A 25,992-nucleotide genomic window follows, 5' to 3' on the forward strand; every position below is an offset into this window, starting at 1 on the left:
TGGGCATGGATCAATGGTGCAGGTGATGGGGAGGTGAACAAGGTAACCCAGTCCAGAGGGCTAATATTCTCCAGAGCTTCAGACAAGCCAACTGACATCTCTAGTGCCTCACTCTGCTCCTGTCCACTCAAAAGCCACAATTTTTACAGGACTCTTTCCCCCCAACAATTTAGCTCTAATGCCTTCAAGTGGGCAGAACATAGGAGGTATTTGCCTGTGTGTAATAGACAGCTGTGGACAACCACAACCACAGCACATTACTGGAACCTTAGGAGAGTAAATAAGAGCCTTCCTGAGGGCGAGGATGGAATGGCATGGGATATCAAGCCCAGCAATATAGAAAAAGACACCCTCCTATGGGATGTCAAAACACAAATGGGATGAGGAGAACAAAGCCCATAGGGGTTTGCTGGTTATCAGGAGGGCATATGCACTGAGTGGAGCAGCCAGGCATGAGTGGGAATCGGGTGGGCCAGCCATTTGGCCAGGAGGGACATTATGCAAGAGTGAGAGTGACAGAGGGCTGGGGAAGCACTTTAGGAATCATGATTGAAGGATAAGGGAGTTGTCTCTCTGCTAAAGGAGGGAGCTGCAGATAATGAAGAGGACACTCAAGAATGAACACTGAAGTGTTGGCCAGGAATCAGAAGTATCCACGTGAATATCGTTTGCTGTATACACATAAAGGCAATTAGATAGAAGTGTGTGGTGTTTGTGCACATGCCCTTTTCTCTGCATTGAGAAGGCCTGGTGCGGTGTGCGCATGCTCATTTCTTGTTTGGGGCTTGCTGGCCTTCATTGCTGTAGGTATGTTGGGATTATAGACACATGTACTACTTAACATGTGGCTCTATGGGGGTTCTGGAGATTCGAACTCCAGTAGTAAGATTTGTACAGAAAGTTCTTTTAACTACTGGACCATTTCCCAGTTCTCTCTTTTTAAAAAAAAAAAAAATTATTTGCAAGGAGAGAGAAAGAGGATGGGAGCCCCACGGACTCTAGCCACTGCAAACAAACTCCAGATGCAGTGTACCCCTTTTGTATCTGGCTTTGTGTGGGGATTGGGGAATTGAACCCAGGTCATTAGGCATTGTAGGCAAGCACCTTAACTGCTGAGCCATGTCTCCAGCCCCCAGCTCTTTATTTTTTTTTTAGATGGTCTCACTGTAGACTGGAACTCACTATGCAACCAGCCTGGCCTTGAACTTGCTTGAGCTTCTCAAGCACTAGGATTGTAGGTATGAGCCATCCATGCCTAGTTTAAGATCTTTGTTTTTAAATATTATTCTCTAATAAATTGGGCTTGGGGTACATCTCAGTGATTCAGCACATGCTTAGCATGTGCAAGACCTAAGTTCAACCTCCAGCACCTTGCCAACTTTGGGGCAATTTGAGCATCAAAGCAAAATAGCCAGGCATTACCATGCCTGTAACCCCAGTACTTGGGAGGCTAAGGGCAGGAAAATTGCAAGTTCAAGTCCAGCCTGTACTTCATAGTAGATCCTAGGCCACCCTGAAATACAGTGACACAAAACACTGTCTCAAAAACCAGGGATGTTGGGTGTGGTGGTGCACGCCTTTAATCCCAGCACTTGGGAGGCAGAAGTAGGAGGATTGTTGTGAGTTCAAGGTCACCCTGAGACTACCCAGTAAATTCCAGGTTAGCTTTAGCTACAGCAAGACCCCACCTTCAAAAACCAAGAAAAGGAAGAAAAGAACCAAGGAAAGGAGAGAGGAAGGAAGGAAGGACTTCTGTGTTTTCCTTACCCTACATGGGGAAGTTGCAGCAGTTTGGGAGTTCTGCTGACACTTGTAACAGCATATTACGGTCCCCCACCATACACCTAAGCATCAGACACTGGGGAGATGCTAAGGATCTGTCCCTGAAGTGATTCCTATGTACTTGACAAGGTAAGAGTCTCATCAGTTCAGCTCAAGTCTGGTACACCATGCTAATAATTGGCGTGGGAGGAAACTGATAGGTTTGTGCCAGTTGCTCATTGCTCCTAGTGGGCATCCATGTTCAGAGTGTGGCCGAGGGTGTTGGGGAAGGAGGGCTAACAACGTCATTGGAAGCAGTGGGTTAGGTATTGGGTAGACAACACTATGGTTCCACAAGTATTCCCTCAACCCTGATCTCTTGCAAGAGTCTGGCACTTGGGGGTTGCATATTTATAAATGCCCAGTTTGCATGTTGCCTGTTGGTTACTGATTCACATGGCAAGAATAGCCACCACTTGGGCTGGAGAGATGGCTTAGCAGTTAAGTGCTTGCCTGAGTAGCTTAAGGACCCCAGTTCGAGGCTCAATTCCCCAGGACCCACATTAGCCAGATGCACACACAAGAGGGCACACACATCTGGAATTCATTTGCAGTGGCTGGAGGGCCTGGCACGCCATTCTTTCTCTGTGTCTTTCTGTCTCTCTGCCTCTTTCTCTCTCTGTTGCTCTCAAATAAATAAATAAAAATAAACAAAGCAAAAGAAGAATAGCCACCACTTGGCCCAGCAGGACAGCAGTATGAGAGGTAAGTGAAAGCATTTGCACATTTTTCTCTGGTCTCACTTCTGGCCTTTACCCAGAAGGAAGGGAAAGAGGAAGGTTAACCGGATGAGGTTCAGCAGCTCCTGAGCAGGAAAGTCCTGTCATGGATTAGCAAATGCCAGCAGGGTATAGAGGTTTCAGGAACCACAATGGAGGGCCCCAAAGGTGGGATTCTACTGGAGGCTACAATGAGAGATGCAGAATGGGTTGGTTAGAATTGTCCTTCGTCATAGAAATAGGAGGACTGTTAAATTGGAAATTCCCAGCAAGCACTATTTTTAGAGGAGACACAGAGCATTTTTCTGGCCAAAAGGCCATGTTCTTAACAGAAGCAGCAGCTCACTCTAACCCTTAAACCTTGCCTGCCTGGAATTCTCCAGGCTCTGGCCCTTACCCCAGGCATGTGGAGACTTTGCTGGAGGAGTGGTGTTCTGACAGAGGTCAAGGACAGGGACATAGCTTCTTTCAAACAAAAATGGTGTGAAGGGTTGTTGATTTTTATATCTTAGAATTTATATCTTAGTTTAATCCTTCAGACATAACATTCAATGAGAACCTTTAAAAGCAGAATCATTTCATAATAATTTATTAGTCTTGGAACATAAAATATGAAAATTTCTTGTGTGCTTGGTTTAGTTTTGATTTTGGTTTTGTTTTGTTTTTTCAAAGCAGGGTCTCGTTGTAGCCTAGGCTGATCTGGAACTCACTTGGTAGCCCTTTCAAACCAGGCTATCTTCCTATCTCAGCCTCCCGAGCACTGGGATGAAAGGTACACATGACCATGCCTGACTGGTTTGTTCATTTTTTTTTTTTTTTCTTTTCTTTTGGCTTTCTATGGTAGGGTCTCACTGTAGCCCAGACTGACCTGGAATTCATTGTGTAGTCTCAGGGTGGCCTCGAACTCACAGCAGTCCTCCTACCTCTGCCTGCCAAGTGCTGGAATTAAAGGTATGCATCACCATGCCTAGCTTCATTCTTTTTTAAAATTTTATGTATTGCAAGGAGTGAGCCAGAGAGATGGAGGAAAGAGAGAATGAGAATGTGGGTACTAGGGAATCAAGCCAGTAGGTTTTGCAAGCAAGTGCTTTTTTAACCGCTGGGCCATCTCCAGCCCTGGCTGGTTTATTTTTTAAAAACATTTTTTAAAAATATAGTTTATTTATTTGAGACAGTGAGGGAGAGATAGGGTAAGAATGGACGTGCCAGGGCCTCCAGCCACTGCAAACGAACTCCAGATGCATGCTCCACTTTGTACCTATGGCTAACGTGGGACCTGGAGAATCAAACCTGGGTTTTTAGGCTTTGCAGGCAAGCGCCTTAACTGCTAAGCCATCTCTCTAGCCCTGTTGGCAATTGTGGGATTTCATATTTACTGTGTGTGTGCCTGTGTTCATGAGTACAGGGGGTATGTATGCCACGACTTCTGGTTCCTATATGGGATGAAGATTTGAACTCAGGTACTTAGAATACCACAGCAGGTACTTTATCTATTGAGCCATCTGCCCAGCCCTTTTAATTAATTAACTAATAATTTTATTATTATTATTTTGGTTTTCCGAGGTAAGGTCTCGCTCTAGCTCAAGCTGGCCTGAAATTCCCTGGTCTCAGGGTGGCCTTGACTCACCGCAGTCCTACCTCTGCCTCCCAAGTGCTGGGATTAAAGGTATGCGCCACCATGCCCTGCTATTTATGTTTTTTAATACTGGGAATTGAACCTAGGCTCTCTTAACTACTATGAAGTACTCTACTGCTGAGCTATATCCCCAGTTTCCTTATTACTTAATTTTGAGACAAGGTCTCACTAAGTTGCCCAAGCTGGTCTTGAACTCAGTCTGTAGCTCAGGAAGGCCTAAAACTTGGCAGTCCTCTTGCTTCAGCCTCCTGAGTAGATGGGATGACAGACTCATGCACCCATGTAGGACTGACAGTTATTAATGATAAACATTTGTGTGTGAGAGCATATGTGCTCCTACAGTTCATGCCACAGTTTGTGTGGAAGTCAGGAAACACCCTCAGATCCTTGCTTTCCACCTTTAGGCAGGTCTTTCATTGTTCACCATTGCATATGCCAAGGCTAGCTGGCCCATAAGCCTCCAGGAGTTCTGTTTCCACTTCTTCCTTTCTGGGATTACACATACCTGCTACAGTATGTGAATTCTGGGGATCTGAACTCAGGTACTTATTCTTGCAAGGCAAATGCTTTATTCACTAAAAATCATCTGTCCAGTTTTTTATTTTTTCAAACTTGCAGCAATACTCCTGCCTCAGCCTCAAAGTATTAGGATTACAGGTGTGCTCCACCATGTCCAGCTTTGGTCAGTCTTATATATTTTATGGTAGAAACTTACTTACCATACTATATTCTGCTGGAAACAAAAGTCTCTTTGAGCTTCAGCTAATTACTGAGCTTAGCAAGCATAGATTCTATCAACTGCTTCACTGAAGTTGCAGACAAAGCTATCTCCACCCCAACTCTCAAAGGAATTAATGGGGACGGCCTAGATAAGAAACAAAATGAGGTCTGGAGAGATGGCTTAGCAGTTAAGGCCCTTGTCTGCAAAGCCTAAGGACACATGTTTGACTCTCCAGATCCAGTGTAAGCCAGGCAAACGTGACACAAGTGTGCAAGGTTACACATGTGCACAAGATGACATGTGTCTGGAGTTTGATTGCAGTGGCTGGAGATCCTGGCACACCAATTCTATCATAAAAATTTTAAAAAGAAAGGAAAAATGAAGTAGGAACCTTTCCTCCTTATGATTAGGCACTTCCCCAGGGATAGGACACAAAGGGAATAGAGTCAGGGGACATGTTTTGCTCCCAACCAGTGATGGTTTATATTGTCAGCTTGGATTTAGAATCACCTAGCAGACAAACTTGTGGGCATGTCTGTAAGGGAGTTTCTAGATTGGGTTGATTAAGGTAGGAAGACTCACTCATGATCTGGGATCCCTGGTTGGATTAAAAAGGTGAAAGTCACCTGACTCAGTGCAATGTGACCAGACCAACTACCATGACTTCCCTGCAATGATGGACTGTACTCACCATGAGCCAAAATAAACCCTTTAAGTTGCTTTTGTCAGATATTTTGTCACAGCAATGAGAATAGTGTTATACACACAGCACTACATGGAATTTAGAATATAAGCACGGAGGCCCAAAGTTCCAAGGTGGGGAGGCATTTTTCAGGAGTTCTGATGCTCAGAAGAGTTGAGGAGAGGGGTACAAAGAGGGAATCTTCAGATGAGGTGATGGTTGCTCTTGGAGGGAGCCAAGTGCAGGTCCAAATGAGGGATTTGCAAGAGGCCAAAGTTGATCTGGATGAACTGAAGCACCGCTAGGTAAGTTTGCTACATGCTGAGCAGGGTCTGAAACCAGCAGTGAGTGCAGAGAACAAGATAAGACCTTGACAGCACTGCTGAGGTAGGCCCTATCCCAGGAGCTGCCTGAAGCCCAAGCCTCTTTGCAGCCATGAACTCTCCATCCATTCCATCTGGCCTCTCTTAGCAACTTGACCAGGATGTGTTCAGGGTTTCCAAGAAGAGTCTGCATTCTGGCAGGATCTCCTGACAGCAGTGAATAAAGTACCATCTGGCTTCTTCATCAGTCTCTGAGTTGGGTTGCCCTGAGTCAGCCCTGGATATGTGGAACAGGCCGTGGAATGGGGACCTGTCCAAGTGCTGCCTGCCTCTCTATCGACTTCATTTTGTCTTGAGCACTCGCAGACACCTGGAGACACAGCTATTGCCAGGTACTCATGATATATTACAATTTAACACCAAAGATAGGATTATAATACCAGGTTTTATCTACTATTTAAGGATCCATGTGGGATTCCTAACAACACCCTCTGGAAGTCTGTGAACTTCTGTTAAAAGCCAGAAAAGAAAAATTTGAATCTCTCTAGAACTAAAAATAAACTTAGGCAAGTGTCCAGGAGCAGAGAAGAGTTAATAAGTACTGGAGAGGAGCCTCCAGTCTTGCTTCTGCGCCATCCATCTCCTGCACAGAAGCCAGAGAGTTTCCCAAGAGGCCTCCTGGGCTGTTCTTGTGCCAGACACTCTTCCGCTTGGACCCCATCCTCTGATATGCCCCATGAGGCCCTGCAAGGACTGGCCACACTGACTCTCAGCATTGCTCTCATCTATCTGTCCTTTCCATAAATGCTGCACTGAAACCTCAGCTCCTGTCCTTTCTCTGTTTGTGTATTAGCCATATGTATTTAAGAGAGAGAGAGAGAATGAATAGGCCTCTTGCTGCTGCAAATAAATTCCAAACATATCTGTCATTTTGTGCATTGGCTTTATGTGGGTACTGAGGAATCAAACAGACTGGCAGGCTTTGCAAGCAAGCACCTTTAACCACTGAGCCATCTACCAAGCCCTGTGTTTTTTGTTTTTTTTTTTTTTTGAGGTAGGGTCTCACTCTAGCCCAGGCTGACATGGAATTCACTATGGAGTCTCAGGGTGGCCTCCAACTCATGGCAATCCTACATCTATCTCCCAAGTGCTGGGATTAAAGGCATGCACCACCACACCTAGCTATTTTTAAATATTTTATTTATTTGAGAGAGAAAGAGGCAGATAGAAAGAGAGAATGGGCATGCCAGAGTGTCCAGACACTGCAAACGAACTCCAGACACATGCCACCTTGTGCATCTGGCTTATGTGAGCACTGGGGAATTGAACCTGGGTCCTTAGGTTTTGCTGGACAACACCACCCCCACTCAGTGCTGTTGAGCTATTTTCTCCCTACTGATGGGAAGATACACCACCAGCTGTCTGTTCCTGCCATTCTTTCCTTACCATGATGGATATGCCTCTTCAAAATTGTAAGCCATAGTGGTTAAGATGCTTGCCTCTTTTTTTTTTTAAATTTTTTTTAAATTTATTTATTTGAGAGCGACAGACAGAGAGAGAAAGACAGATAGAGGGAGAGAGAGAATGGGCGCGCCAGGGCTTCCAGCCTCTGCAAACGAACTCCAGACGCGTGCGCCCCCTTGTGCATCTGGCTAACGTGGAACCTGGGGAACCGAGCCTCGAACCGGTGTCCTTAGGCTTCACAGGCAAGCGCTTAACCGCTAAGCCATCTCTCCAGCCCATTGCCCCTTTTTTTAATAAATATTTTTAAAATTTACCCATTTTATTGATGCATTGCCATTTCCCTACGTTTTATCATATTATGTAGAAAATATGGAAAATACAAGCTACTTATTCTCTCTCTCAAATAAATAAATCAATCCCTGGGGCTGGAGAGATAACTCAGTGGTTAAGGCACTTGCTTGCAATGCCTAATGACCAGGGTTTGATTCCCCAGTAACCCCATAAAGCCAGATGCACAAAATGGGGCATGCATCTGGAGTTGGTTTGCAGCAGAAGGAGGCCCTGGTGTGCCCGTTCTCTATTTTTCTTCTATCTCTGCTTGAAAAAAAAAAAAAATCCCAGCCTGGCGTGGTGGCATACACCTTTAATCCCAGTACTCGGGAGACAGGCAGGCAGATCATAAGTTCAAGGCCACCCTGAAACTACAGTGAATGCCAAGTTAGCCTGGGCTATAGTGAGACCCTATCTCAAAAAAAAAAGAAAAGAAAAGAAATCCCTGTAGCTGTTATTGCACTGGAATTTTAGGGGAGCAGAGTCTGTCCAGACATCCAGCAAATGCCCAATAAATATTTGGTGGAGTAAATAAAGTATTGAAGACTTTACCCTTTCACCTTTGAAAAAAGTTGCAACCCATGCTCTGCATACCTGTTATTCGTATGTCCCTGGACAAGCCACTTCCACTCTGCTGCTTCTGTCCCTCTTGTGTAAAATAGCAATAATAGTAACTCCTTCAAGTGCCTTGCCCAGTGCCTAGAGCAGGCGAAGGTCTGTATTTATGATGTGGATAGCTCAGACGGAGCTGTGTATTTATGCTGTAGAAAGGTTCAATGTCAAAGTGACAATTCTTGGAAGTCGGTGTTTTACTTAAGCTTAAAATTAGCCTTCACACTTGAATTGCAAATTGTTCTCTAATTAATGTCTCCGGGGCAAAAATCTGTTTCACCTGGCTTGCTACTTAGAGGCAACAACCTTTTTCAGTAAACCCAGGAAACTAATATTAGCTGCCTAAAGCCAGCTGTGCGCTAGCACCTCTCCGAGGTTAGGCCAGAGGCTCCAAAACCTACACGGAGACCGACCGTGTGGGTTTTGCAGACTCCAGCAACCCGACCTCTCACCTCCGCTGCAGGCAGCTTTTCGGGCTGGTTGTAGGGAGCCCCGCTGGGAAGCCCGCACCCTAAAACCCTGTGGTCCGTCACACACTTGGAGCGAGGCCCGGCCTGGGCCGAGCAGTTCCCCATTCGGGGAAGGCGCGGTCGAACTTGACGCTCACCGGGAAGTTCCCCAGACTTTCTCCAAAGGGGAAACTGAGGCAGCACCCGAGGGCAACAGCTACAAAGTGCACCTCGTCCCTTCTCCTCAGCCTCCATCTGCGGGGTCCCCCGCGACCGCCTTCTTCCCTTCGCCCTTCCTTACCTAATCAACCGGGACCTCCGGCGCCCACCAGCGGCCCGGCCAGCGCACGGCGCAGGTGAGGGCGGGGCGGGGCCGCGGGCACGGCGCCCCGCCCCTCCGGCCCCGCCCCGCCCCGGGCCGCCGAGCGCCACCGAGCGGCCTGCGGGCAGGCGCTCGCTCCGCCCCCTCCGGGCCGGCTCGCGGCCCCCGCCTCCTTCCCTGGGCGCCCGCTCCCGCCTCCCTCCCTTTCCGCTGCCGAGGCGGCGGGAGCAGCTCCCCAGCGGACCGAGCCGCGGCCGCAGCGGGTACCGAGGAGGAGCCGGCGGCGGCGGCGGCGGCCCCGCTGAGCCCGCCCGCTCCTGGCGCCGGGGGGCCGGCCGCGAAAGGCGGCCCGGGCGGGCGGCAGCATGCGGAGCGGCGAGGAGCTGGACGGCTTCGAGGGCGAGGCCTCGAGCACCTCCATGATCTCGGGCGCCAGCAGCCCGTACCAGCCCACCACCGAGCCGGTGAGCCAGCGCCGCGGGCTGGCCGGCCTGCGCTGCGACCCCGACTACCTGCGCGGCGCGCTCGGCCGCCTCAAGGTCGCGCAAGTGGTAGGTGCCGGGCGGGGCCCAGGTGCGGGGCGGGCGGCCTAACCCGCGCCTTCCCTCCCGGCGCCCGGCCCTGCTCCCGCCTTGGGGGGCGCAGGCCCGGCCGGCCTCCGCCGCGTCCCGGTCTCGATCCCTAGGCCCTCGCATTCCCCTTAGGCGGGGGTTCCGGAGCCGCCCTCCCTCTTCCTCTGAGCACCCTGCCTTCTGCAGCTCGGAAGCCTCAGGTGTGCCTTCTACCTGCACACCTGTCCCTCCGGGCCTACCTGTCCACTCCCGCTTTCATCATCAGGTTGGGTGGTGCGCGGGCCCCAGCGCACAAGGGTCATGCCGCTCCCTGGTTACTACTCGGCTTAGCAACTTGTGGCAGGTTTTCCTGTTCGCATAACCTCCAGACGGTTCTTGTCTGCTTCTGTTTCCAGAGGCTCGGGGCTGTGGCGTGGTTTCTTTCCCTGGCGCCTAACAGGGTGCCGGGCAGATGGTGGACGCACAGTAAATATTTGTTGAATGGAGGCATGTAGCCCAGATGCAGCGGGGGAGTCCAGCTCTATCCACAAAGTCTTCGCTTTATACTGCAGAGGGTTGATCCATCCTAGCATCTCGTAGTCCTCCGCATCAGCACGGGTGGCTGGCTGGCACTGCCCAGTTGGTAATCAGAGTTAAATCACTCTGGGACAGTGGCCAGTTTGGGAAGTGACAGAAACAGGGAACTTTCTGTTGGACTTACCCATAGTAGAGCTTATTTCTCAGGGTCCTTATTTTTAGCCCCCAGAGTGTTCAGTGCAAGGACCTGAAGCTCTCTGTGCTTTGTGGCTTCATAGCAGGCAGTGCAGTGGTTCTCCCCATGCTCCAATTCAGAAAAACCCATGTGCCTTCAACACTCCCTGTCTCAGGTTGGCCTTCCTCTGAGGCCCTGCCTCAAAACTTTATAGACTCAGCCAGGCAGAGAAGCCATTTGCACAGAACTGCAACATATGTGCATTTTCTTTCTTGAAGCATTGGGCCTCTTGCGCTTAGCTGAGTGCATACATAAACATTTCTTGGGAATAGTATCACGTGTGGACGCCCTTTAAGTAAAGAACCCAGTGTGTGTAAATTGTAGAATCACAGTTTTATCTCTCTTCTGGGTGGAAGCTTTGGTCCTTCCTTCTGATTGCAGGAAGACTTGTTTTTTGAAAGGCTTTAATGAAAGCAGGTAATCTGCCTTTAAATTTTTAAGCCAACCTTAATCCGGTAAACTGGAATGTTCTCAAAGATGTATTGGTTATGTGGTTAGGTGTTGCTGTTAGCAAAGATAAGGTACAAGGCATATAACCACTTTTTCAAAGCGGCAGCTACCTAGCCAGTGTCTGCCAACAGTACAGCTAATCAGAGTTGAGGAAGAAAAGGGCAGGGCCAATCTTGGACCCAGGTGGAAAACAAAGCCTTGCCAAGTACCTTGCTTAGTTTACGCTATGGGATTTTGAAATTAAATAGAACTTGCTCCTGTGAATTCTTTTTTTTTTTTTTTAATTTTTCTATATTTTTATTTATTTATTTGAGAGCGACAGACAAAGAGGCAGAGAGAGAGAGAGAGAGAGAGAGAGAGAGAGAGAGAAAGAATAGGCACATCAGGGCCTCCAGCCACTACAAACAAACTCCAGATACATGTACCACCTTGTACAGCTGGGTTACATGGGTCCTGGGGAATCGAGCCTCGAACCAGAGGTGCTTAGGCTTCACAGGCAAGCGCTTAACAGTTCAGCCATTTCTCCAGCCCCTCTTGTGGATTTTTTTTTTTTTTTTTTTTTTTTTTTTTTTTGGTGTTTTGAGGTAGGGTCTCACTCTGGCTCAGGCAGACCTGGAATTCACTATGTAGTCTCAGGGTGGCCTCCAACTCACAGCGATCGTCCTGCCTCTGCCTCCCAAGTGCTGGGATTAAAGACATGCGCCACCATACCCGGCTTTTCCACCTGTCAATTCTTGTTCATTTTTTATTTATTTATTTGAGAGCGACAGACATAGAAAGACAGATAGAGGGAGAGAGAGAGAATGGGCGCGCCAGGGCTTCCAGCCTCTGCAAACGAACTCCAGATGCGTGCGCCCCCTTGTGCATCTGGCTAACGTGGGACCTGGGAAACCAAGCCTCGAACCGGGGTCCTTAGGCTTCACAGGCAAGCGTTTAACTGCTAAGCCATCTCTCCAGCCCCGCCTGTCAATTCTTAACTTGGTCCTTAAAAAATGAGGCGAAAGAATTGAGAGATAGTAGTTTTCTTGTTTTGGTTTTTGAGAATGAGGAGAGAGAGAGTATGGGTGCACCAGGGCCCTGAGCCACTGCAAACGAACTCCAGACCTATACACCCCTTGGTGCACCTGGCTTACATGGGTCCTGGGGAATCAAATCTGGGTCCTTTGGCTTTGCAGACAAACACCTTAACTGCTAAGCCATCTCTCCAGCCTTAGATCAGTAGTTTTCTACTGTGTTAATTATCAGTTTATGGGCTTAGTTACCTATAGCCAAGGATGGGAGCTAGTCACACTTAATGCCGTTTTGAAAGACATTGTTGTGCTATAGAGCTGTACTCTTCATCTGCAAGAACTTGTGGACCAGCTGCCCCTCAAATCCCTCCTAGAAAGTGCCATTTGTGTGATCTGTTGAATTTAAACATGGAGAGGCCATACATGGTCAAATGGAGGAAAGGCCATTTGAATGGTGTGGCAACTTAATGGCTTTGGTGACATTGGCCTGTCATCCTTGGTAAAAGTCAGAGCTTATTTAGAGACTTTGCCGGGGGGAAAAAAAAAGAAAAAGCCCTTCAAGAAATTGGACTCTGAATATAAACTGGAAAAATGAACAAGAAGTCCCTAGGAAGCCCATGCAGAAAGAAGAGTAAGTACTAATTTTATGTCTTTTCAGTAAAGCTCCTATATATATATGTATGTAATATATATGAATGAGAGAAAGAGGGCAGATAGAGAAAGAATGGGCGCACCAGGGCCTCCTGCCACTGCAGACAAACTCGAGATGCGTGTACCAGTTTGTGCATCTGGCTTTATGTGGGTTTTGGGGAATTGAACCTGGGTCATTAGGCTTTGCAGGCAAGTGCCTTATCCAGTGACCCATCTCTCTAGCCCCTAAAACTTTTAGTTTTTATAGATGTTATAGTGTGTAGCCTATGGCAACCTGTACCTAGGTCCTTGATTGTTTTTCCTAGGGCTGGCCTAGAAGTCCTGCCACCCCAGGACTCTGGAGAATGAGCAGCCTCAGTCCAGATCTTGTGAAGCGTAATCTGAATTTTAACAAGATTCCTCAGAAAATGTACATGTGCGGTAAAGTTTGAGACCTATGTTAATATGCTTTGAGTGTTAAAAAACTTAGACATGCCTTTAGACCCAGTACTTGGGAGGCTAAGGTAGGAGGATCACTGAGTTCAAGGCTAGCCTAGCTTAGAGTAAGACTCTACTTGGATTCCCTCCCCCCCCAAAAAAAAAACTTATATATGGGACTGGGGAGATGACTTAATGGTTAAAGGTGCTTGTTTGCACAGCCTGCTGGCTGGGGTTCACTTTACCAGACTCAGGTAAAGCTGGATGGGCATTCATTTGCAGTGGCAAGAGACCCTGGTGCACCTATACACTGTCAAATAATTTCTTAACAGGTCTTTTAAAATATATATGTGTGTGTGTGCACACACACACACACACACACACATATAGTATTTATTTGAGAGAGAGAAAGAGGCAGAGAGAGAAAGAGAGAATGGTGTTCTATGGCCTCTAGCCACTGCAAATGAACTCCAGATGCATGCGCCCCCTTGTGTAGCTGGCTTATGTAGGTCCTGAAGAATCAAACTGGGATCCTTTGGCTTTGAAGGCAAATGTCTTAACTGCTAAGCCATCTCTCCAGCCCATTTTTTTTGTTTTTATATATATATATATTTTTTTTAAGTATTTTTATTTATTTATTTATTTGAGAGTGACAGACACAGAGAGAAAGACAGATAGAGGGAGAGAGAGGGAGAATGGGCGTGCCAGGGCTTCCAGCCTCTGCAAACGAACTCCAGACGTGTGCGCCCCCTTGTGCATCTGGCTAACGTGGGACCTGGGGAACCGAGCCTCGAACTGGGGTCCTTAGGCTTCACAGGCAAGCGCTTAACCGCTAAGCCATCTCTCCAGCCCATATATATATATATATATATATATATATATATATATATATATATATATATATATATATATATAAATATATATATATAAATATATATATATATATATATATTTATTTGAGTGTGATGGGGAGAGAGAGAGAATGGGTGCACCAGGGCCTCCAGCCACTCCATACAAACTCCAGACACGTGCGCCCCCTTGTGCATCTGGCTAATGTGGGACCTGGGGAATGGAGCCTCGAACCAGGGTTCTTAGGCTTCACAGGCAAACACTTAGCTGCTAAGCCATCTCTCCAGCCCTCTCCAGCCTATTTTTTAAAATACTTAATTTTTATTTGTTTATTTGAAAGAGAAAGAAAGAATGGACATGCCAGGGCCTCCAGTCAGTGGAAATAAACTCGAGACATGTATGCCACCTTGTGCATCTGGCTTACTTGGGTTCTGGGGAATCAAACCTGGGTCCTTGGTCTTTGCAGGCAAAGCACCTTAACTGCCAAGCCATCCCTCCAGTCCCCATCAAATACATTTTAAAAAAAAATCATTCAGGTACTAATAATTGGTTCTCTATCTGAACCACACATGAGTCAATTTTTTGGCTGATATTTTTCTGTAAAATGAGGTAGTGCCTCCCTTAAAAGAGTAAAAGAATGAGGTAATACATAAAAGTTTGCACATACCTCATTAGATACTTGATTGTTGTACAATAAATGTTAGCTGTTATTGTTGCCGATTAATATTCTCTGTCTAAAAAATGGTGGTAGAAATGTTATTCTAAGTCATTATATACTTGAATTACAAATAGTTTATTTTATTTATTTATTTATTTATTTATTTATTTATTTATTTATTTATTTATTTTTTGAGGTAGAGTCTCACTCTTGTCCAGGCTGACCTAGAATTCACTATGTAGTCTCAGGGTGGCCTCAAACTCACCGCAATCCTCCTACCTCGGCTTAAAGGCATGTGCCACCACACCCGGCTATAAATAGTTTATTTGTAATGTTGTAAGTTTTGTTATTTGTTTTGTTTTCTTGAATCAGGTTCTTGGGTAGCCCCTGTTGGCCAGAAACTAGCTATATAGCTGAGCCTGCCTTAATCCTTCTGATCCTTCTACCTCAGCCTTCCAAGTACCAGGATGACAGGCATGTGTTTACCACACCCTGCTGATGTCTTAAGGTGTTATTTTTTTTTAATGTGTGTGTGTTCATGTGTGTACATATGTATATGTGGAGGCCAGAGGACAACCTTGGGTGTCATCCTCAGGGACACTGTTTCTTTTGAAACAGGTACTCTCTCATTGGTCTGCAGATCACTAATTAGGTTAGACTTGATACAGAATTTTGGGTTTAAATTCTATAAAGATACAGGAGATCCCAGGCTCATGAACCCCAACTTTTGTATTCTTACACAAAATTAGCAAAATATTGAGACTATGGACTCCGAGAAGGATAAATTACGAGTTAAGAGCTTTGTTTTAGGGAGTGTTAGGACCCAAGGGGAAGGCGAGCTGAAAGCTCAAGCCAGAAATTCTCCCCCTTCCCAGATCAACTGGAAGGAAGAGGAGAGATGGAGAAAATCTTCACTCATAGAGAAGTCTCCAGGGAAGAAGTCTCTGGAGAAAGCATGCACACACAACACGCTCACACGGAAGGCAAAACATGAAGGCCCAATCCAAAAGAGCCCTTTCTTCACCTTCACACTTCATATAGTGAGGTAGAAAAGACAAAGATAGTAAAAACCTCAGAGCTTAAGGAGAGATCACACATGTAGCCAAACAGGAAAGCAAGAAACAAAATCCATGTAGAAAGCAAGCAGGAAACTGCCCCAGCAGAAACTACCAAGGCAAGGACCAGGAGAGCCAGGGACCAGGAGAGGTTTTATATATGTGGTTAGGCTCCTTTATATGGATCATACATCTAATTAGAATGAGCCTTAGTTGTATAAGGAAGAGACCTGGCTGGTTGGTGGACTCGAGGCTAACTTTAGGAGGGGCCAACCCACAGGTGTGCTAAGCTGAGGAAGAAACAGAAAGCTCTGGTGCCGAGGAATTGCTTACAGCTTTCTTGAATTATAGTCTGTCCAAAGCAGGCAAGGTGGTGTCTGTATGGGCTTCTGTTCCTGTCTGACTACCTATAAAAAAGCTATCTTAGGTTAGAGAGATGGCTTAGTGGTTAAGGCGCTTACCTGTGAAAGGACCCATGTTCATTCAACTCCAGATTCCATGTAAGCTAGACACACAAAGGTGAGGCAAGCACAAGGTCGTACATGCCCACTAGGTGGGACAAGCGTCTGGAGTTAGAGTTCAGTGGCTAATGCCCTGGCATGCCAATTCTCTCTCTCAAAAAAAGAAAGAAAGAAAGAAAGAAAGAAAGAAAGAAAGAAAGAAAGAAAGAAAGAAAAAGCTATTTTGCTCTTGTTCCTCCTTCAGACTGAGTGGCCCGTGAGCCCAGGGATCCTCCCCTCGTAGTCTCTGTAGCATTGGAATTACAGGCTTGTGGTACTGTATAACCTGGCATTGTATGTGGATACTGGGGATTGAATTCAGGGCCTCAGGCTTATGAGGCAAGCACCTTACTGACTGAGCTATCTTCCAGCTCTGTTTTGAGTTATTTATTTTTTATATATATTTTATTTGTATTTATTTGTTTGACAGAAAGAAAGGGAGAAGGGGGGAGAATGAGAGAGTGGGTGCACCAGGCCTCCAGTCACTGCAAACGAACTCCAGATGTGTGCACCCCCCATGTGCATCTGGCTAATGTGGGTCCTGGGGAATCGAACCTGTTGTCCATTGGCTTTACAGACAGACGCCTTAACTGCTAAGCCATTCCTCCAGCCCTGTATTGAGTTTTTAATTTTTTTTTTTGCTTATTTTTATTTATTTATTTGAGAGGGACAGACAGAGAGAGAGAGAATGGGCACTCCAGGGCCATCACCCACTGCAAATGAATTCCAGATGCGTGTGCCCCCTTGTGCATCTGGCTAACGTGGGTCCTGGGGAAATAAACCTTGAACCGGGGTCCTTAGGCTTCACAGGCAAGCGCTTAACTGCTAAGTCATCTCTCTAGCCCTGTATTGAGTTTTTAAATGGTGGTTCTTTTTGTGTATGAGTGTGATGTGCGCTCGCACTCACTTGCGCGTGCACTCTGTGTGTGTGTGTGTAAGCCAGATGTCAACATTGAGTGCCTTTCTCAATAGCTATCATTATTATTTGTGTGTGTGCACACTTGTGTGTGTTGTATGTGTGTAAATGTGATGCACCCTTTGAGCACAAGGGCAGACACCAAACAATAACCATCTGATGTCCTCCAGTATTGCTCATCTGTGTGTTTCCTGCCACTGAGCCCTGAGCTACTGTTTTGTTTTTAAACTGGCTGACCAGCAAGCGTCAGTGGTTGTCCTGTCTCTGCTCCCCCCAGCACTGGGGTCACAGGTGTGTGAGGTCATGTCCTTTACATAGATGCTGAGAAATCAAACTCAGGTGAATCAGGCCCTCATGTTTGTGTAGCAAAGCACTCTTACCTGCTGAGCCTTCTCCTCAGTGTTTTTTTTGTTTTTGTTTCACTCTAGTCCAGGCTGATCTAGAACTCACTATGTAGTCTCTGGATGGCCTTGAATTCACAGCAATCCTCTTACTTCTGCCTCCTGAGTGTTGAAATTAAAGGTGTGTGCCACTATGCCTGGGTAAATGTAATTTTTGAAAGCAGTGTTTTTTTGTTTTTATCTTTTTCAAGGTCAACCTAAGACTACATAGTGAATTCCATATCAGTCTGGGCTAGAGCAAGACCCTACCTCAAAAAACAAACATTTTTTTTTCAGCATCTACTAATGCTGAAATCTTTTTTTTTTTTTAATTTAATTTATTAGTTTTCTTTTCAGTAAATACAGGCAGTTTGGTACCATTATTTAGGCTCATCTGTGATCTACCCCCTCCCATTAGACCCTTCTTGTTAATGAAAATGTGTCGAGCATTGTGGAGTTAGCCCCCATTTATTGGTATGATAAATGTCTCTGCAAATCTTGACCCAACATGTGACTCTGACATTCTTTCCGCCCCCTCTTCTGCAAGATTTCCCTGAGCCATGTTGGGTTCATTTTTGGTCTGCTTCAGTGCTGAGGTGTTGGGGGCCTCTGAGGCTCTGGCTCTCTGATTTGGTAGGAGTTGATTTTTCTCTGCGTTGATCTCCTTCCCCTTTGTGCTGGTATCCGGTTCACAGAAAAACAACACCCTTGCTTATTTCGCCGGTTGTCCTTAATTTCAGTTGGGCCCCTTTTGAGGTATGTTGGGACAGCTCTCTTCTTAGGATCTGCATCTATCTGGAAAAGAGAAGCAGATTCTCCAACGGAGAGTAAGTTAGCATCCGGAAAATTGAGATAACACTTACTTTTTTGATAGACAGTATGATAGGTTTAGGCCCTCTTATGCCCCGTGATTGATGGTAGCTTGATATTGTAGAGTGGGCTTGTGTTTGGGTATGGTTCTGACTTGTTTCCCAGCTCCAGCTATGGATCTAGTACCACTGAGTGGATCAGTTAGCCAAATCAAGAGCAATTGATTCCTCACCATGGCTGTGTACCACTATTGCACTTGTGTGGGCATCACATCCGGTTTTTTGTTGCTAATTAGGTTAAACAATGTGTTGCTTGGACACATCTTGGTCATTTCCCCCAGTCGCCTATGTAGCGCCTTCTGGCACTAGACACGCTGACTGTCTGGGGTCTGACTCTCTCCTGGCTTCCAGCCATGTCATTCCATTTTATGCGTGAGCTGCGTATGGAGTCTTCAGCAATAGGGTCTTACCACTGGCCTTTGGTGGGTCATCAAGTACTCTGACAGAAGTCTGTCATTGTTTTGGGAAACCTTGTAGGTTTCTCTGATCAAAAGCTCATTGTGGATGGTAGGCCCAAGCTGGAAGTGGGGGTTATAGGTCAGTGTCCACTAAGAAATTGAGGAAACAGATAACTAATATACAAGAGTTAGAGAGGAGAGAGATAGAGGGGAGAAGGGGAGAGGGAGGGAGGGAAGATGTAGGAGATTTAGGTCAGTCTTGATCTTACCTTCTCCAGTGTCTTGTGGTTCAGATGTTTCCTGTAAGGGTCTAGTGAAGGTTCAGCCATTTGGTCTGTCTTTTAGGAAGTAGAATTTTATGGTACCATTGCTGTTTGGGTCCGTATTACTGTTTTCCACCCTTTGATTCCCTCCCCGCCCTCCCATCCATCTTATTGTCTAGTCCATGAGGTACTTGCTGGGTATGTAAGGCATCTTGGGCAGATTCAGGTTAGGTGTTGCAGATGAGTGAGACTATGTGTCAATTTTTTTTCTGTGATTGGGTAAGTTCGCTGAGAATGATCTGTTCCAGGTTCAACCATTTTTCCTATTTCCTAATTTCTTTATGTCATTTTTTCTTACTGCTGTATAGAATTCCATTGTGTAGATATACCACATCTTTGTTATCCATTCTTCTAATGATGGACATCTGGGTTGATTCCAGCTTTTAGCTATTACGAATTGAGCTGCTACAAACATGGTTGAGCAAATCTCTCTGGCTTTTGGTTTGAAGGTTTTAGGGTAGATGCCCAGTAATGGTATAACTGGGTCTGTTGGTATTTCTATAGTCAGCTTTTTCAGGAGTCTCCATATTGCTTTCCAAAGTGGTTGTACCATCCTGCATTCCCACCAACAGTGAATGAGTGTCCCTGCTTCTCCACTGAAATCTTTTTTTATTCTTTTTCCCTGTTGTGGGGATTTAATGTAGGGGCCTTGTACCTTTAAGGTAAGCACTCCACCACTGAGCTATTATATCTCCAGCCCTTTAATGTTTAAAACTTTCAATGTGACCACATCTCCCTCTGCAGTGCTTGAATTTAGGAAGTAATGACTAATTGAGCATTTTAGGAATCATAAGAATCAAGGAGTTAAAGTAACCTAAGTGCTTTTGTAGGTCTTCAAAAGCACATTTGAATATTTGTGTTTCGGGGTTGGGGTTTGTTTGATGGAAACCTTGTAGTTTTTCCTCAAGCCTGTCAACACAATCACCAAATTTTACTACACTCGTGAGGTGTATTGGGATATGACAGAAAGACAAACACAAAATACTGACTTTTTCTAAAATTCAATGGGAACACAAACAATACATAAGATAAAAAGTCAGTGGTGTAACACGCTTTTAATCTCAGCACTTGGGAGGAAGAGGTAGGAGGATTGCTGTGAGTTGGAGGCCAGCCTGAGACTAACTACATAGTGAATCCTAGGTCAGCTTGGCCTTGAAAAACCAAAGGAAAAAAAAAGTCACATTTCCACAGCTTCCACCCTGATAAATGACTGGCCATAGATACTATGTGGAGTTTATCAGCCCCAAATCCTCATTGTATCAGAAGGTCTGGGTCAGCTGAGGTTCATTTGGGTTGGACTTGGTTTCCTGCTTAAAGATCAGACCCAGTGCTGGGATTAAAGGCATGTGCCACCACGTCCAGCCCCCTCAAGATATTTTTGTGTGCGTATGTGTGGGTGCACGTGTGTGTGGAGGCCAGAAGTAAGACATCAGGTGTCTTCCTTGATAATTTTTTTTTGCATGTGTACTGTACACTTTTGTGCATATTTGTGTGTGTGTGTGTGTGTATGTATATGTGTGTGTGTGTGTGTGTGTGTGTGTGTGTGTGTGTATGGGGGGGAGGGAGAGAGAGAGGGGCACACATGTGTGTGTGTGCACATGCACATAGAGGCCAGAGATTGATATCAGGTATCTTCCTTAATCACTCTCCACTTTGTATATGTGTATGGGCATACCAGGGTCTCTTGCTGCTGCAAATGAATACCTGTCCCACTTTACATGGATGTCTGGGGAATTGAACCCAAGCCATCAGGCATTGTAAGCAAGTGCCTTTAACTGCTGAGCCATCTCCCCAGCTCTACCTTAGTGTGGATTAGTATTATCTTTTTTTTTTGTCATGTATGTGGTATGCATGTATATGTCTGTGGATGGATGTGTGTAGTGGTGAACATCTATATATGTATGTGCATGTGTACCTGGGTGTACATGTGTATTGAAGTTAGAGGTCAACATCAGTGCTTTCCTTAATTGCTCTCCACTTTATTATTTTGAGACAGGGTCTCTCACTGAACCCAAAGCTCACTGATTCAGCTAAATTAGCCAGCAAGCCCCAGATCCTTCTGTCTCCACCTCCCCATTGTTGGGATTATAAGCATATGCCCCAATGCCTAGCTTTTACATGGTACTGGGGATCTGAACTCAGGTCCTCATGTTTGCACAGCAAGCACTTTACCCATTGAGTTTTCTCACCAGCCCCTGCTGGTGGAGTTTATTGATACTGATGAAAAACTTGGGTTTGAAAGAAATCCCTTCACCAATTTATTAGTTGAGTATTGTAACATTAAAGGAAATTGGAAAAAGATCATCTTTATATGACAAACTCAAATGAAGAGAATCTTGAAATTGCTTTTTTTTTTTTTTAAAGCTTACATAAGAACTTGTATAGCAGTCTTATGATCTTGGTTTCCAATGTTTTGCTGTTGGTAAGACTATATTGGTAAATGAGTAGTCTCTGTATTTCTTTTGAATCTTTACTATTATATTGTTAAATTTTCAGGAGTGCTTTTACAGCATCAAAGGGCAGTCCTAATACATATATATCTATATGTATATGTATATATATGCATATATATCTTTCTATCTATATATGCATATACATATATGTATATTTATGTTTGTTCTTGAGGCCGAGTCTCACTTTAGCCAAGGTGGCTTTGAACTCATGGCAATCTTCCTAACTCATCCTCCCAAGTCCTGGAATTAAAAAGCATGAGCCACTATGATTGACAATTTCATCATCCATCTTACTTCTTATTTCTTTCTTTTTATTGTTTTTGAGGTAGGGTCTCACTGTAGCCCATGCTGACCTGGAACTCACTCTGAAGCTCTAGGCTGGCTTTGAACTCACACTGATCCTCCTACTTCTAGACCTTTGAGCAAGAAAACCAACAAACAAACAAACTTCTTCTTCTTTTTTGGTAAAATACCCAGCCTCAGTAATTCTGCTACAAGAAACAGAAAATGAGCTGAGACAGGGCTGGAGAGAAGCATCTGAGACCCAGCAGGGTAAACCCAGGCCACATCCTTGACATCTCTGTAAGCCTAAGGACCCAAGTTTGATTCCCCAGAGCTTATGTAAGCCAAATGCACACGGTGGCATGTGCATCTGGAGTTTGTTTGCAGTGGCTAGAGTCCCTTGTGTGCCCATTCTCTCTTTCTCAAATAAATAAATATTTAAAAAAAGAAAATGATCTGAGACATATGGTACACTTGAGTCCTGGAGAGAGACTCATTTCTAGTGCAGTAGTGCAGGGTTAACTGAGCTGCACTGCACACTTTGGTCTACCCCATGAGGACCGAGGCGTCTCCCCCCTAGGACCGTGGTCTCTTCCTGCCCCCTAGAACTGAAGTGTCCCCTCCCCTGGGACTGAACTGTCTCTCCTGTGAGGACTGTGGTGTATTAATGACAGCCTAGGCTGATTGTTTCTCCCATTGACCCTTGATGCACTGTGGAAACACTATTGAAATCACTTGGAGATGCCAGCATTTTGGTCTTTTAAAAAATATTTTTATCAGTGGGGCATAGTGACGCATGCCTTTAATCCCAGCACTGGGGTGGCAGAGGTAGGAGAATGGCTGTGAGTTCAAGGCCACCCTGATACAACATAGTGAATTCCAGGTCAGCCTGGGCTAGAGTAAGACTATACCTCAAAAAAAAAAAAAAAAGTATATATTTTTATCTTTATTTGTGAAAGAGGCAGAAAGAGGAAGAGAGAGAGAGATAATGGGTGCCCAGTGCATCCCGCCACTGCACACAAACTCCAGACTCATGCCACCTTGTGCATCAGGCTTACATGAGACTTGGGGAATCAAACCTGAGTCCTTTGGCTTTGCAGGCAAGCGTCTTAACTGCTAAGCCATCTCTACAGCCCCATTTTGGCCTTTTAAGCACACAGTTGCTGTTAGTGCCTCCTTGTATCTTTATTCTTGGAAGCAGCCCCACATCTTGTAGGATGTCAGATTTCTTTGGAGAATTTGTTAGAGCATAGGACAGTAGTCAAAGACGGAAAGAAGCCTGTGATAGGGATCCTAGATAATGTTTTCACAGGCAGTCCTTGTTTTTCAGACCAAGTTTAAGTATATGCTAAATTTAAAACAATCCCTTTAAACTATGAAGTATTCCAAGCAATGAATTACACAGCAAGTCATGTTACACATACCTGTGAACTCACAATGCAGTGTGATATTTTTGTTTGGAAAGTCAGGATCTTTTCGGGGGACAGAGTGCATATGTAAGAAACAAGTTAGATAAAAATAAATCTTAAAATAAAAAAGAATACTCAGGGCTGGAAATATGGCTTAGCAGTTAAGATGCATGTCTGTGAAGCCTAAAGACTCAGGTTCGATTCTCCAGGTCCTACTTAAGCCAGATGCACATGGTGGTGCATGTGTCTGGAGTTCATTTGCAGTGGCTAGAGGCCCTAGCATGCCCATTCATTCTCATTCTCATTCTCATTCTCATTCTCATTCTCATTCTCATTCTCATTCTCATTCTCATTCTCATTCTCATTCTCATTCTCATTCTCATTCTCTCTCTCTCTCTCTCTCTCTGTCTCTTAAAAAAAAAAGGCAACATAAGATGGGATTCGGATTCCTTGGCAAGGAGGACTTCAGAGGGTTCAAAAGGAGGAGGGGGGATGGACTCTGAGAGGTAGAGCAGAGAGCAAGATAGTATTGCTCAGGGAGCTGGCCTTAGCATTCCAGGTGGTAGCCAAGAGCCAATTCCATATTAAACCCAGTGTAGCAGGGCTCACATAGGGCTGCAGCCAGCTTAAGAAGGGACAGATGTGGTAGTATATAGAATGCAGAAAGCAGCTCCTCGGGGAAAGATTTTGACCTTTTCCGTGTTTGAAAACTTACTTTGCCTTCTTTGTGAGGGGGATTATTGTGTAACACATTCTTCAAAGGAGGCTCAGCCTTTATCCCAGTGCACCTCACATGTGGCCTTGTCACCTTACATATGGTGTTGGGGTTTGTCACTGGCTTTCGAGAGCATATTAAGGAAGTAATGGAGGGTTTAAGTCAGAATGAAGTACTGAGCACTAATTATATTTCAGAGTCTAATGTACTATAAGCTAAGGAGAAATAAGGCCGCCGTTTCTTTTGGTATTTTTCTAGCACTGATTCTTTCAGGTCACTCAGAAGCTTGGATTAACAGTTGGTTTGATTTTCAGTGGTGCTGGGGTGGAGCCCAGGGCTCTCTCACATACTGGGCAACTACTGTACCACTGAGCTACATCTCAGCCCTTGGTTGACTTTTCTTTTACAATTTTTTATGCTTTATTTATGTATTGGGAGAGGTTGGGAGAAAGAGAGAGAATGGGAATGCTAGGCCATTTTGTGTGTCTGGCTTATGTCAGTATTGGGGAATCAAACCTGGGTCCTTAGGCTTTGCAGGCAAATGCTTTAACCACTAAGCCATCACTCCAACTCGGCATTTTTATTATACTCCTGCCTCCCTTTTGGCAGTTGGGGTTTTATTCTTCTACCCTTCATCTCCTTCCTAAAGATGCTTTCTTGGCTCTGTTCTCGTGTCACTGCTTAAGAGAGGCTTTGTCTAACCAACCGCCCTGTCTACAGGCAGCCCAACTCTATATCCCCTCATCCTGCTTCAGCCATTCTTTGTGGGCCAGCCCCAAGGGAGCAGAGGCTGTGTTTCAAGTTTTCTGATACGTGCCCACTATGTAAAACAGTGTCAAGGTGCTGGTAAACAGTTAAGTAATATGCATATTTGTGTGATAAAAGAAAAGACTGGATTATTAACATAGCTTATAAAGGTAAAAATAATATATATTCATAATTAAAGTGCTAGATTTTGTTTTAAGTGGAAAATATTGGCAAGAAAGTATAGAAATGGCTTTCTTTTTAAAATTTATATATAATTTTTTAATTTATTTACAAGCAGAAAGAGATAGAAGAAAGACACAGAGAGAGAGAATGGGCACCCCAGGGCCTCCAGCCACTGCAAATAAGCTCCAGATTCACGTGCCACTTTGTGCATCTGGATGTATGTGGGCACTGGGGAATCAAATCCAGGCCATCAGACTTTGTAAGCAAGCACCTTTAACTTCTGAGCCCTCTCCCGAGCCCCCACTTTTTTTTTATAATGCCTAATTTATTTAGCGATTCCTAATAGCCATTTTCTTATTTTTTCTGCTATACGCAATAACTATTTGTGTACATATGTTGTCTTTACTTGCCATTTTACTTATTTTTTATTGAGAACTTTATTATATGAATATATTACAAACTGGTCATATTTCCACTGTGTTGTACTCTTATGTTCCCTCCCGTCCCCACTTAAATTATTTTTTTTATAAAGAGAGTCTACTGCTACTGGGAAACAAGCTTCTGCTTAGAAGACAGATTTTTGTAAAAGTGGGGGAAACCATAAGAAGCTTTGCCAAGCTGTTTGCTTAGAATAGTGTAAAATGAAAACCAGGGATTCAGTAGTTATTGAAGTTGTCTGCTTTCTGATGAGTGTTCTGAGAGGGAGCTTCTCCTCTCTGCCAAACCAGCATCTTTTGCGACCCCTCCGAAGGTAAAGATGGACTCTATCTAGCTGGCATTGGGCCAGTGTCATAGTGGCTGTCTTGAGAAAGCAGCAGCTCCCAGTTCCGTAGGCCTGGAGAGGAAGGCTGGCCACTTCCACTTGGGGATGCCAAGGACCAGAAGGAATACCGTAGTGTAAAGCTTTGTCTTTGGGGACTGGAGGTGTCACTCAATGGTAGAGCATTTGCCTAACATGAGCCCATCTCCAACCCTTCACAGGTTTCAAAGGATTGACTGAATGTGGAAGTAACTGACTTAAAAAACACTTGAGACTTTCAGAGTTTAATCAAAATGTGGATGGTTCTGGGTGATTTCTTTATTGCCACTGTGACTTGATGACGAGGGCAGTAGAAGCCTTCATTTTTGTGGTTTCCCATTTATTCCAGCGCAGCTATGAAAAACAGTTTGAGGCTTAAAGATTTCTGTGCCAGTGGAAAAGGGAGAGAGAGAGAATGAAAGAGAATAAATTAGGCTTTTTATGGTGTCTTTCAAACAGATTTTGTTTTTTGCTTCCCTCCTCCCTCTTCCTACCATGGCCTCCTTTTCTCCTCTCATACTAAATG

General features: G+C 45.0%; 1 protein-coding gene across 1 annotated transcript in view; it reads left to right on the forward strand.

The window, feature by feature from the left end:
* The first annotated feature begins 9,444 nt into the window (after window positions 1-9,444).
* Cmtm4 (CKLF like MARVEL transmembrane domain containing 4) overlaps window positions 9,445-25,992 on the forward strand; it is a 64,820-nt gene continuing 48,272 nt past the window's right edge. Inside the window, exon 1 of the mRNA XM_045140028.1 lies at window positions 9,445-9,630. Coding sequence (XP_044995963.1) covers window positions 9,445-9,630 — 186 coding nt within the window. The remainder of the gene's footprint in view (window positions 9,631-25,992) is intronic.

The sequence above is a fragment of the Jaculus jaculus genome, chromosome 1 (assembly GCF_020740685.1).
Source record: "Jaculus jaculus isolate mJacJac1 chromosome 1, mJacJac1.mat.Y.cur, whole genome shotgun sequence".
In the NCBI taxonomy this organism is placed as follows: domain Eukaryota; kingdom Metazoa; phylum Chordata; class Mammalia; order Rodentia; family Dipodidae; genus Jaculus; species Jaculus jaculus.